This window comes from Drosophila subpulchrella, chromosome 3L (assembly GCF_014743375.2).
Source record: "Drosophila subpulchrella strain 33 F10 #4 breed RU33 chromosome 3L, RU_Dsub_v1.1 Primary Assembly, whole genome shotgun sequence".
Lineage (NCBI taxonomy): Eukaryota > Metazoa > Arthropoda > Insecta > Diptera > Drosophilidae > Drosophila > Drosophila subpulchrella.
This window is the reverse complement of record NC_050612.1, coordinates 29,225,988-29,238,291: the sequence shown is the minus strand read 5'-3', so window position 1 is coordinate 29,238,291 and position 12,304 is coordinate 29,225,988. Positions and strand designations below refer to the sequence as shown.

Genomic DNA, 12,304 nt, shown 5'->3' with positions numbered 1-12,304 from the left:
CGATGGCCAAGATAAACCACCTCCACGGGCCAGAGGCAAGCGCAGCTGCAATCGTTGAAGCTTTGACCTTTTTCTGAGGGTCTGGCAGAAGGAGGAAAATATAGAAAAAAATAGGAAAAACGCGAGGAAAATCAAAAACCAAAACCGGCGAAAAGCAGCCAAAATATGGCTATTATTTCGGCTGCTTCTAATTTATAAGCAACGCGCGCAGAGGCAGCCATTGTTGGCTATGGTTGAAAAATGCATATATCATTGGCCTCTGGTACTTGGCGGCAGTTTGTTGTGCGCACAGTAGTCGATGGATCGCTTTTTGGGGGCCTGGGTACTGGGACTCCACTGGCCATCGTGGGAAAACTCGTTGGATGCATCGGTGGTTGTATTTGTGTGCGCAGAAAGCGTCGCTTAATTACCCACATTACACAAATGCTGAGGCAACGAGAATCGCACATGGATCGCCGCGGATCTCTTTTTTGGCCGCCATCAACTCAACATCAGCGTAATTAAGACGCAGCTCGTTTGCCCTTTAGCGGATTTCGGACTCTGGTGACACGCAACAAATGTGTCACTGCATTATGACTCCGAAATGGCGCAATGCAAATGCCTGTCGGTCGGCTCTATTAAAGCGAAACTAAGCCACATGCCAGCGAGTCGTGTTGCTACTGCCACAGCTTCTGGTAGTGCTACTACTACAGCTACCACCACTGCCTCTCCATCTGAATCCGAATATGTTTCTCTGCCTTTTTTTGCGGCTGACATCGGCCCACTAACTGGGGTATCCTAGCCAGCCAGGAAAGATCTCTGCGGCCAGATAAATTGCACATGCTATTACACTCGAAAAATAGTTAGAAAGATAGAAAATAATGTTATTACTATTGTAAGATCTTTCTCCTTAACCCAAAAAACATTTAAATCATTAAAACATTTAATTAAAGATGTCCGGAAATACCATTTGATATATCAGTAAGAAGCTAATCCTTAGAATTCTTCATATCTTACCCCAAAATATATATTTTACTAGTATGTATTATCATATATTGTAACATGTTTCTTTGGTAGATAAGGAATAATTTGCATTTAATTGAAGACTTTAGACTGCATGTGTTCAAAATACATTTAGACAAACTCTTTAAATTGGTATTTTTCCCCCAACTGAAATATTATTTGTTCTGTATTTAAGCCTTAATATAATTAAGTAAGGTAGCAAAAAATTTAGCTGAGTGCACAAGTGCTATTTTCTACGGCCGGTTATGTAAGGCATCGCTGTGCCGGCTTTTCTGCCCCATTTCGAGTGAAACCCGCTTTGGCTTCATTTTCCATTTCATTTGCACCATGTCGTGGATGGAGATGGAAATGGAGGCAGAGATGGGGGACCAAGATCTCGATCTGGAACGAGTACGAGTCTCAGTCTGGTCAGCTTCTCGCCACTCTGGATTGCAAAACTCACACGCGTTTTTATGAAAGCGAAGCGGGAAAAGTTTACTCAATCAGTTGGCTGTGGCATTTTCATTCAGTTGCCTTCTTTTACACACAAGTCAAACACACGATAACTAAAACGAAGATTATTCGAAAAATTGTGATAGTAACGTTTTTTTATTATTATTATTTCCTAGTTGTTTTTGCAATGATTTGCGTATCACGTCTGGTTGTAATAAACTTGCCCAGTGTCTGGCCACCAACGAGAAGTACTCGTTCGGAAAAGAAGGATGCCAAGGGTTGGTTAAAAATTTTTTTTTAATGTTTAATATAAGTTTTTTGATTCCCTTAGCTGGCTGCCAACAATCTGGACTGAAGGATTTCCAGCGACCTTTGCAGTTTCACACTAAAAGAGGCTACATCAAGTGGTTTAGCAAGCTGAGTCGCTGCCAGAGAACTCGTAGCTTTTCGGGAAGAATGCAGCCCAGATTGTAGAATCGAATTAGTCCCGGAATTAAAGCTGTTTTAGTTTTTGTTTGAACTGCTTTTTTCTCCTTTTATTCAGCTGGCTTCCTTTGATGATTGGCAATTAAGATTGCATGGGGTGCATGGATTGGCTCACGTAGGTGACCCATATTCGGAGTGGCTCAGCTGGGAGCCGGTTGTCGGCCTGTTATGTGGATGGCGGCAAAAGTTGGTCAGTGGAGCGACTCAGCCAGTGGCCAGTGAACCACCGTGACACGGCAAATGGCCTGCAGATCTGAGCCCCTTTCCTACACTGATAAGAAACAGTAAATTCAAAGATTTCTTTTTTTAATTTAAATATTTTTTGGTTTTTTTTCATTCATTGCGGCTTTTATTTACTTTGAATATGAAAATATTTAATTTAACAGTTAAAAATTTAAAATTTATTTATATTTAAAGGAAGTATGACTAAATACAAAACTTATATTTTATACCTTAATTTAAATATTTTCAAATAAAATTATTTGTATGTACTTAGTTAAAATATTTAAAACGAAATCTTGAACACAATATGCAGATATTTCTCTTTACTATTACATTTTTTATCAGTGTACAGTCGCTTTCCTCGTTTTTTATCTGGCCGAAAGGCAAATTAGTCAAATGGTAACAATTATGTAATAATCTAGTTATACTTGGTCACCGAATGTCCCGGTGAGAAGTGGGCGTTGCATGTTTGCCTTTCACTTTTTTTCTCTGGATCGGCCAGCTGGCGCAGGATATATATCAAACGGCACGATTATACAATAGGCCCGATAGCCGGATCGCCACGTAATTAGTCGCCTTTAAAATGCGGCAAACAATTGCAAACAGTTTGCAAAACAATGTTTGAATGTGCTACAAGTGCTCCGCTTTGCAATTGAGACATTATTCAATTTGTGACAATCGCGAGAAGAAAAAAACTAACAGAAACGAGAGCTAAAACAATTAACTGCATTTTGGCGATTTCCCAAAGCGATGTTCTAATTTTGCAACCGAAAAAATAAGAAAAATACCTTGCTGGGCCCAAAGTTGTGAACATTTAATGAGCACCAAAATCGTATATTTAATTTATATCGTTTTCTAAGCTTTTTGTCAGACGACAAATTTCGTAATTTTTGTTCGCTTTTTGTTAGTTTGTTGGTTGTTTGGTTGGTCTGCCGGCGATTCGTGTAAACTGTGCCGACTCTGCATGGAGCTTTGGATTTGGATTTGGAACCTGGTTGCATGTCAAAGGCGCATGAAACGCCGCCAGGCTGCCACAAGAATCAAATGACACTCGGCCTGGTCCATTTTGGTCGCTCAAAAGAGTTGGCTGCGAGAAAAAATTATCCATGGAGTGCAGTATATGCAGTATGATATGGTCAAAATACCCAGCAGTGTGTAGCCTTAATTGGCACCTCGACACTTGGCCAGGACCGAACCGAACTGAATCGTATCGAGTCGAATCGCGGTGCTGTGTAGGTGCACTTGATGGCTGGTGTTCGGTGTGAGATTTATGTTCTTTGGGTATTCATTGCCCAACTGCTGGATCCGCTAAAGCTGGGAAGTTGCAAGTTGGCACTTTGGTAGCTGCGGTGCTGCTTTATGATAAAGTATCCCGGCCAATGGTCACGCAATAAATTTTGACATGACTTACGCACGTCCGAAACGGCCGATGGGGGGCAATAGATATGAGTGCGGGCCATTATGTAGATCTAAGTGATCACAAACATCAAATAACACTTATACAACTTCTATGCGAGACAGCTAAGGCCACACTGCGTATGAGCAATTAAGTGTGAAACAAGACAAGTCGCATAAAGAAAAGTTCCTTAAATTAGTTTGTGGTTTATCTTATAAGCATATTTAAAAACTTTACACTTTTAAGGGGTATCATGAAAATATTTTAGGAGATATAGGATTTTCTATCATTTGATAGATTAGATAGAATATTCTGTGATAAATAAAAGGCAATAATAACTACTTTGCGGAACAGAGAAATTTAAATCAATACGTTCATAGTAGGCCGATGATTTAGACAACTATACTATAGTATATATATTCCTATAGGAATCAAACCATTAAAGTTCCAAAATAGAAAAAAAACAATATGCATTTTTAAGAAAAAAAGGTTAAACGGTTAGTTTTCTATATAACTTATATGTCTATCTTCAATATTAGAATAAAAAACATTTTATAATTATCAAAACAAGGGCAAAAGATTTTTTACAACTCTATGTGCGTATGATTCTCTTCCAAAAATGAAATATATGTACATATGTATACAATTTTTGAAGGAAAAGAGTACTAGACGGTTAATTATTTTAATAATTCATATACATTTTATGTGTATCTCTCTCCTCCAAAATCAAAAAAGAAAACAATGAAATATTTTATGCAAATTGGTAATACATAGAGGTTTAAGTATTATATAAAATTCTTGTGTGTAACTCTCCTTCCCTTCCGACGTCGCACCTTCAATGGCAATTCTGCCCCAGAAATGTCAGCGATTAGCCAAGAATTTAATTTGGCTGCACCCTCGCCTCCAACACCGGCCAATTTCCATCTGCGTAATCGCTTTGCGAAGAACCGCCCACCTTGAATTGAAAACCCATTCGGCTGTAAGATAACATATATGCAAATAACAAAAGTCCAATTTCCAATAGCTCAATTACAAATTCACAGGTTCGTGCAGAAACATCCATTAATCGATTGATTGCAGTGGCCGGGCCTAAAGATCGCAATTATCCAGCAGTCAAACAGTTGTCGTTAATTAAACACACAATTGCATGAGGCGGAGAGCAACGATTATAATTGCCGCTTGCTAAGATTGGACGATAAAAGCCAGTGGTAATTGACATTTAAGGCAATTCATTAACGCGGCTAACACATGGGAGTCAAAAAGCCAAAGTTAAATACTTACTAAATACCAGCAGGTGGACTGCCAAAAAGAAAAAACTAAGAGCGAAACAAGAATAACGTGGCTAATCATGCACTAGATTTCGGGATATGTGTTTTTCACATGCCCGACTAAAAAATGTTGTCTCGATTTTTTGCGGATTTTTCCCCTCGCATTTGCATACAAGTTGCCAAGACGACGGCGCCACAATTCTCCGCGGTTCCCAGCCTCCATCTCCATCCAGTTAGGCTCGAAGATTTCGGAGACCCGAGTTGTTAGCGGCGATTATTGTAACTCGCGGACGGGCTGCATAAATCAGCTTAATTGCTATATTTAAATTCTAAATTTGGAGCTTTGGCCAAGTGCGCTGTCTAGTTGTGCAAGTGACACGGTCAGCATCCATTTGGGCCGGAAAATGTAATTTATACATGGCTTTATCTTTTGGACAGGGCTTGTAATTTATGCAAGTTAATATATGCTCGGTGGTGGTCTACTGGGAGTTACATTTTTTACCATTCAGAATAGTTTAAATTAAAAGGGAAATTTATGGAAGGCTTTTGTTTGATGTCGACCATTGATTTGAGTTAATGAGAATATTGGGTGGATTCTTAAAAATCAAAAATAACAAGATTTTTCTAAACATTACTTAAAAGTTTGTTTTTACTTACTAGTTTCCTCTAACTTTAAGAATATATAAATTTTGAATTTGAAAAACAGTTTTAGTTAGCAATCAATCGGTTGGTTTGGTTACGGCTGTACAATCACAGCAGAGACAGCCACCTTTAGCCACTATCGAGTATCGGCAATACCGATAACATCGATATATCCGGTGAAAAAATATCACGATATAAATATTTATTTTTATTCGAATATCGATATTTTGATACTTTTTTGATATATTTTGCATCCCTGCCGCCATTTTACTGACAATTTTTCGCAAGATTGGGAAAATAGTTCGTGCACGAGTAGAATGTAAATAGTTTTGGATTTCGCACCATCGGACGACAGAGTGCCAAGGCAATTGCACAATTTGCGAGCTGGTTGATCAGCGGGAGCGATTCCCCCGGAAAAGCGAGGAGCAGCACGCCGGTTTCTGCTCCGGCTTGCTCTGAAAACTGTACGAGGCGCGAGTGCGAGTGGGACAGAGACGGAACGAGTGCCGAGTGCGATTGTGTGCGTGCGAAAGTTGGAAAAGCGGTGAAAAATCAGTACTTAGGTCCAGGAGGAGCACTTTTTCCGGCTCAGCATGGCCGACGTGGTCTTGGATCTGTACGCGGAGGACCTGGACAAGGACTTTGCCGGGCAGGCTCAGGTAAGCCACCGAAAAGGAAGGAGTCGCTTGGCAGGGCGCGTGTGTATGTATACACTAGGGTGGATCGATGTGCGAAAGAAAAATGTTAGGGGGTGGAATGCTGCATATCATGGGATATGATATTCTTGAACTTACTATGATTTAAACAATGGTTACAACATAGCTTATTTTAGGAAGAGTCACACAAACGGTATACCCGATTTCCTTAAGCTTGCCTTTATAACATCTAAACTTTGGAGGCTGTAAGCAAGGGATCTTAGATATTGAGTTTTTTAATATTTCGATTTTAACAAGAAAACCAAAGATTGTTCTTAATCCCATCCCTCCTTCGATATGGGAGAATTCAGGGATAAGGAATACTAAAATATAGAGTTCTTAAACATTGCTTGTATGTATAACAAGGTTTAACTTTTTCAACCAAGTCCTAACCCCATTTTTTTGTTTCTTGCAATATTCATACACATGTTTTGAATATCTTTATATACTACTTATACTATCAAACTAGACACCCTTCTATACCATTAGTTCAAATAAATATCATTTTGCAACAACATACTTTCCCAAAGTTTCCGGTTATTTTAGAAAGCGATTGATCCATGCTACTTTACAAACATGCAAAGCGGACGCTTTTATAGTTCCTATCCCCATTTGTTAATCTCTTTTTTAACGATATTTCACTTTCTCCCGACAGGACGAATTTGGTGGTGATGGAGTGGACCTATACGATGACATAGGCGGTCCCACCGAGGCTGCTGCTTCCGGTGGCGGGGGCGGCGGCACGCCCTCCGCAGATGGAGCCGCCGGACCAGGCTCCGGGGAGTCCGGAGAACGCATTTCCGGCGGTCCCAATGGAGTTTACCATCAGAGCGGTGGTAGCCTCACTCCGACAATGAACCGGCGGTACCAACTGTACGTAGGCAATCTTACTTGGTGGACCACTGACCAGGATATCGCCAACTCGCTGCGAGACATCGGCGTGAATGACCTGCAAGAGGTGAAGTTCTTTGAGAACCGAGCCAACGGCCAGTCGAAGGGCTTCAGCGTCATCTCGCTGGGATCCGAGTCCAGTCTGCGCGCCGTGCTCGACCAGCTGCCCAAGAAGGAGATGCACGGCCAGGCGCCGGTGGTTACGTACCCCAGCAAGCAGGCGCTCACCCAGTTCGAGAGTCTGCAGAAGACACGTCCGGTGCCGCCACCGCAGCAGAATGGACCGCCAAGGGGGCCTGCACCCCCCAGCATGGGCGGCGGGCCAATGCCCTCTGGACATCCAGGTGGACCGCAGGGAGGAGGACCGCCAGGGCATCCGCCACGTGGGATGAACTCCATCATGCAGCCGGGCCAGTACCGGCCGCAGCACATGTCGCAGGTGCCCCAGGTGGGCGGACCCAACTCCGGACCACCACGTATGCAGGTGTGTAACCATTTCACTAGCCCCCGCATTGCCCTAATAGGTCTCATTGTTCGTAGAAATATTGCTCGGCTCTATTTTGTTTTGTTTCTACATTTCTTCACATTTATTATTTTCCGACTATCATTAAAATTGTTCTGAATGCAAAATTTTCTTACCTAAGTAAAATTAGAAACCATAATTATACGACTTCATGTATAGTTTATAAACGAAATTGCCCTAGTTCCATTGATCAATCTAAATTTGCGGCTATTTCTAATGTTTATTTTGTAATTTTATTAATTAAACTTCAGCCATCGTACAAAATAAGTTTTTAATATTAGAAAACATTAGATACGACTCGATATATATTTCATATTTCTTTTGATTATTTATAAACTAAACTCAAACTGTCGTAATAACTAAGTTTCTAAGATTGTTGTTTATGATTTTAAGTTCTATATTTTATTTTGGTGTATTTACAAATAATTTCAGAGCAATTTTTGTAGCACTTCTCAGCCTAAGATATTTTGTATTCTTTATATTTTCTGTACTTTAGCTATAGACCTTTAATCGAGTAAACCCCATTGTAATTAAATGAAATCCATAGTCCGAAAGACATAAAATGGCTTTCTGGCTCCAAGCAAAGAAGATTAACTTTTAATTTAAATTCCGTATCCTTACTAGTATTTGTAAATGTAAAATCCCCAGCTATTGTTATATAAAATGTTTATGTATTACGATTTATGTTCTATTCCATGTCTTTGACAACGCTTACGCACACTTCTACCCCACAACAACAACTACTACTCCACCAAAAACGTAATATGTATTAATATAGCCGCCGATGCATCCGCAAGGCGGGCTCATGGGCAACCAACAGCCGCCACCACGGTATCCGTCAGCGCAGGGCCAATGGCCAGGTCAGCGGCCAGGCGGACCACGACCAGGTCCACCGAACGGACCGCCGCAACGACCAATGGTAACAATCCCTAAAGCACTGAGTCCTCTTATAATCTCTGTCATACTATATACTCTAACGAAGCAAGAAAAAGAAAGAGATAAACAAAGACTAACAAAACTTAAGTTAACCTTAGTTAACTTAGTCTTAAGCGATGTATTCAGAACATTTAAAGTACTTCCACAGATCAGCCCATGCAACACCAACTCATTCCATAGCCTAGATCCTGTTTTCATATATGAGAATATTAACTAATCCATATCTTTCTGCTTTGCAGTTCCAAGGAGGACCCATGGGCATGCCCGTTAGGGGTCCGCCGGGTCCCGACTGGCGTCGTCCGCCCATGCACGGTGGTTTCCCGCCGCAGGGACCGCCCAGAGGCCTTCCCCCAGCGCCAGGTCCGGGAGGACCACACGGCGCCCCCGCACCCCACGTGAATCCGGCGTTCTTTAACCAACCCGGCGGTCCTGCCCAGCATCCGGGCATGGGTGGTCCGCCCCACGGAGCCCCCGGTCCGCAGCCAGGCATGAATATGCCACCGCAGCAGGGCATGAACATGCCGCCGCAGCACGGACCGCCGCCCCAGTTCGCCCAGCATGGTCCGCGAGGTCCCTGGCCGCCACCGCAGGGTAAGCCACCGGGTCCCTTCCCCGATCCCCAGCAGATGGGTCCCCAACTCACGGAGGTGGAGTTCGAGGAGGTGATGAGCAGAAATCGCACAGTCAGCAGTTCAGCGATCGCCAGGTGGGTGCAAAGACCGTTCATTTTCTTGCCTACTGTAGTAAACTTTATGTAAATTGATTTAAACTGTTCGATTCTGAAAACATTTAATTTCTAACAGAATTACTAATATAAAGTAGTTTTATAAACTTTAAGATGATATAACATTATTGTCTTTTGAAAATTGGTCAGTAATAAAAGGTCCATATGGACAGTAAAAACGAGAACAGGCCCTGCATATAAACACAGGCAGATAATAAAACTTTTAAGACTGATAACCTCATACTCAACAGAATTGATTTACCAAAAATAACAGCAATAGGTATGAAAAATGAAAATGCATGCGCATAAATAAATAGTTAAAACAAATCCATGCATTCCAAAAATTGTTTCCAACAAAAGTTTGATAAAATGTTTTATGTTGGATTCCCATTTGTATGCAATTTTATTTATCCTATTCTTCCATTTCAGAGCTGTTTCTGATGCGGCCGCTGGTGAATATTCGAGCGCCATCGAGACGCTGGTCACGGCCATTTCACTGATCAAACAGTCCAAGGTAGCGCACGACGAGCGCTGCAAAATCCTGATCAGCTCGCTGCAGGACACGTTGCATGGCATTGAGGCGAAGAGCTACAACAGGCGCGAAAGGTCGCGGTCCAGGGAGCGATCCCATCGCAGTCGGCAGCGACGCGAGCGATCTACGTCTAGGTATCGCGAGCGTTCTAGGGAGCGAGAACGCGATCGGGATCGCGAGCGTGAACGGGATGGCGGGTAAGCTCAATGTTAAAACGTATTTCAAGTACAAATAAAAATATACAATATTTAATTGACTTTGCAGTAGCTACCGGGAGCGGTCACGCAGCAGAGAACGGGAACGGCAAGCTCCAGATCACTACAGGGATGACAGGTAAAACAATTTCGACTGCATATAATTCGCTTCGCTGTCTCATTCGAAAGATCCAGATAAATTTGTCATTATCCTACATTTAATAACTTTGTTGTCGCTTCATTTTTATCAGAAAAAATGTTTCTTTACGATCAATCTTCTTATATATTTTTACTCTTGCAGTAAAACTCAGAAAAATTCCATGTCCTAGTTTGTCACGACGTTTGCTTTTGTCGGTCCATGTGAAAACTGTACTTCATTATATATATTGTGTATACCTCGGTTTATTTTCTAAAGAAAAAACCATTATGGGTAACTTGCAGTTCTTTGCATAGAACTTTCAGAAATTCAAAACAAACATTTTTTTAAACTAAATTTAGGTAAAAAATATCACTTAAAATATGTTATTTTAAGATTAATAAGCTTAAATTAATTATAGAAAAATAATTGCAACCAAACAAGAAAACAGTTAAGCGAATTAATCTCTAATTCTAAATGTGAACCCATAGTTAATTAATCCCATTCTCCGACAACAGCCGATCGGTACGTCCGCGAAAGTCCCCGGAGCCCGTTGTCGCCGAGGCTGCAGAAGCACCTTCCTCAAAGCGGTACTACGAGGACCGTGAAAGGTACCGATCATCAGACAGGGAGCGGCGCGACCGGGATCGGGACCGTGAACGTGAGCGGGAGCGCGATCGTGACAGGCGCGAGGAGCACCGTTCCCGGCATTGATTGCCACAAGTGGAGGATTGGAGCAGCGCCAGTGGATTCAGTAATCAAGAGTAAAGATGCAACACAGATATACTAAACACACTCTATTAACAAACAATAAGCCGCAGCTTGGTGGGATGACAAGCTAGCCACAATTAACAGATTTTCGATTTGTATCTAACATTACCAATACGTAGGACATGAATATGGCATACAGCATAGTTCTCCTAGACATACTATAATAAGCCGAAATGCTGACAAGATTTTACCAACGACGGACGGGGACTGTCTCTGGACCTCTTCAACTTCTCAACCCAGCACTCTTAGCAGCAGTGAAACCGACAGCAAAGTTAGCAGCAGGAGGATAGATGGAGGACTTGAAAGGGACAGTCAGCGCGGGACATTTTAGACACTGATGGGCACTGGATCATCAAACAACAAACCACTAGCAATCCTGCACCGCCGTCTTCGCAGCAGAATTTCAATATTATTGTACTCTAAAATTTCGGTTTATTTAATAAAACATAAACGTATGAAAAAATAATTGTTCCAGAAAAAAAAACCTCCACCAAAACTGTCTTGCATTGTGTGTCTTCTTGTACTCTTATTATAAAAACCAAACCTAATCCTATTAGTTAATGAATTTATAATTGTACAACAAAATTGTATGTAAAAAATGACAAAAATTATTGCACTTGTGCGTGCAGTTTACATTGAAATTGTTATATTAACAAAATCATTTCGCCGACTGAGGCTGGAAATCGTTAGCCCTAATGTATTTGCAAAGATTACGCGATTCTTTTGTTGTATTTTCGAAGCATTTGTTTTATATTGTTTTTATTTACCATATAAATTTAAGTCGATCATACTTGTGTGCCTGTGACTGAGTGTGAGTGAAATTGTAGCATTTAAATGACGACTGATCCCATCCGAAATTTGTATAGAATAAGTGAGTGATTTTTGCCATAATACCATGATTTTTAGACTAAATTACTCTATAAACACGTCCTAACCGCATTTAGCGTAGTTAACTTTACTAACGCTCGAATTTGTTAGTTCCTAACATAGGTTCCTAAAAAAGAACAAAGTCATCCAAGCTCCCCCCGAGATACTGTACTACTCGCGGCTCATTTTACACAACTTAGCCCTCCTATTGTATCATCTAAATTTTACTTTTTTAAATTATAGCTTTACTTTTTATTTGTACATACATTTTGTAAACGATGCTCGACTAAGATCATGTCGCACTACTCCTGAATTACAATTACACCTCTGTTAACGCAAGCCTACGATTTAAAAAGTACCTGTAACTCTTCGCAAAGCGAGAGCCTAGAGGTGTTATGAGTATTATGAGCTTAACGATGTCTTGTACAATTTAAACTGTGATTGTGATCTTGATGAACAAACTACATATGATATAATACAAACGAATACTGTCTGTTAAGTCATGCCAAAGCAGGTAAAGTTGTCCTACTCGAACGGGACCCATATTTATAGGCTGTAAACCTTATCGAGATCCCTTGTTTTATGAA

General features: G+C 41.1%; 2 protein-coding genes across 4 annotated transcripts; both read left to right on the top strand.

The window, feature by feature from the left end:
• Positions 1–1,521: 1,521 nt before the first annotated feature.
• Positions 1,522–1,954, top strand: LOC119554883. Its single transcript, XM_037865971.1, has 2 exons — positions 1,522–1,712; positions 1,766–1,954. Exons 1-2 carry the CDS (start codon positions 1,622–1,624, stop codon positions 1,906–1,908), a joined length of 234 nt encoding a protein of 77 aa, XP_037721899.1. The 5' UTR covers positions 1,522–1,621; the 3' UTR covers positions 1,909–1,954.
• A 3,745-nt stretch (positions 1,955–5,699) lies between these two features.
• On the top strand, positions 5,700–12,056 carry LOC119553721 (cleavage and polyadenylation specificity factor subunit 6). Of its 3 annotated transcripts, none has more exons than XM_037864304.1 (7): positions 5,701–6,107; positions 6,799–7,518; positions 8,336–8,476; positions 8,733–9,199; positions 9,647–9,946; positions 10,014–10,082; positions 10,598–12,056. In XM_037864304.1, the coding sequence occupies exons 1-7, from the start codon at positions 6,042–6,044 to the stop codon at positions 10,791–10,793; spliced, it is 1,959 nt and encodes a 652-aa protein (XP_037720232.1). In that variant the 5' UTR covers positions 5,701–6,041; the 3' UTR covers positions 10,794–12,056. The 3 variants fall into 3 exon arrangements, with proteins under 3 accessions (XP_037720233.1, XP_037720232.1, XP_037720234.1); XM_037864306.1 differs by lacking the exon at positions 10,598–12,056 and adding an exon at positions 10,245–10,496; XM_037864305.1 differs by lacking the exon at positions 8,336–8,476 and having other exon boundaries at positions 5,700–6,107.
• The last annotated feature ends 248 nt before the right edge of the window (positions 12,057–12,304 follow it).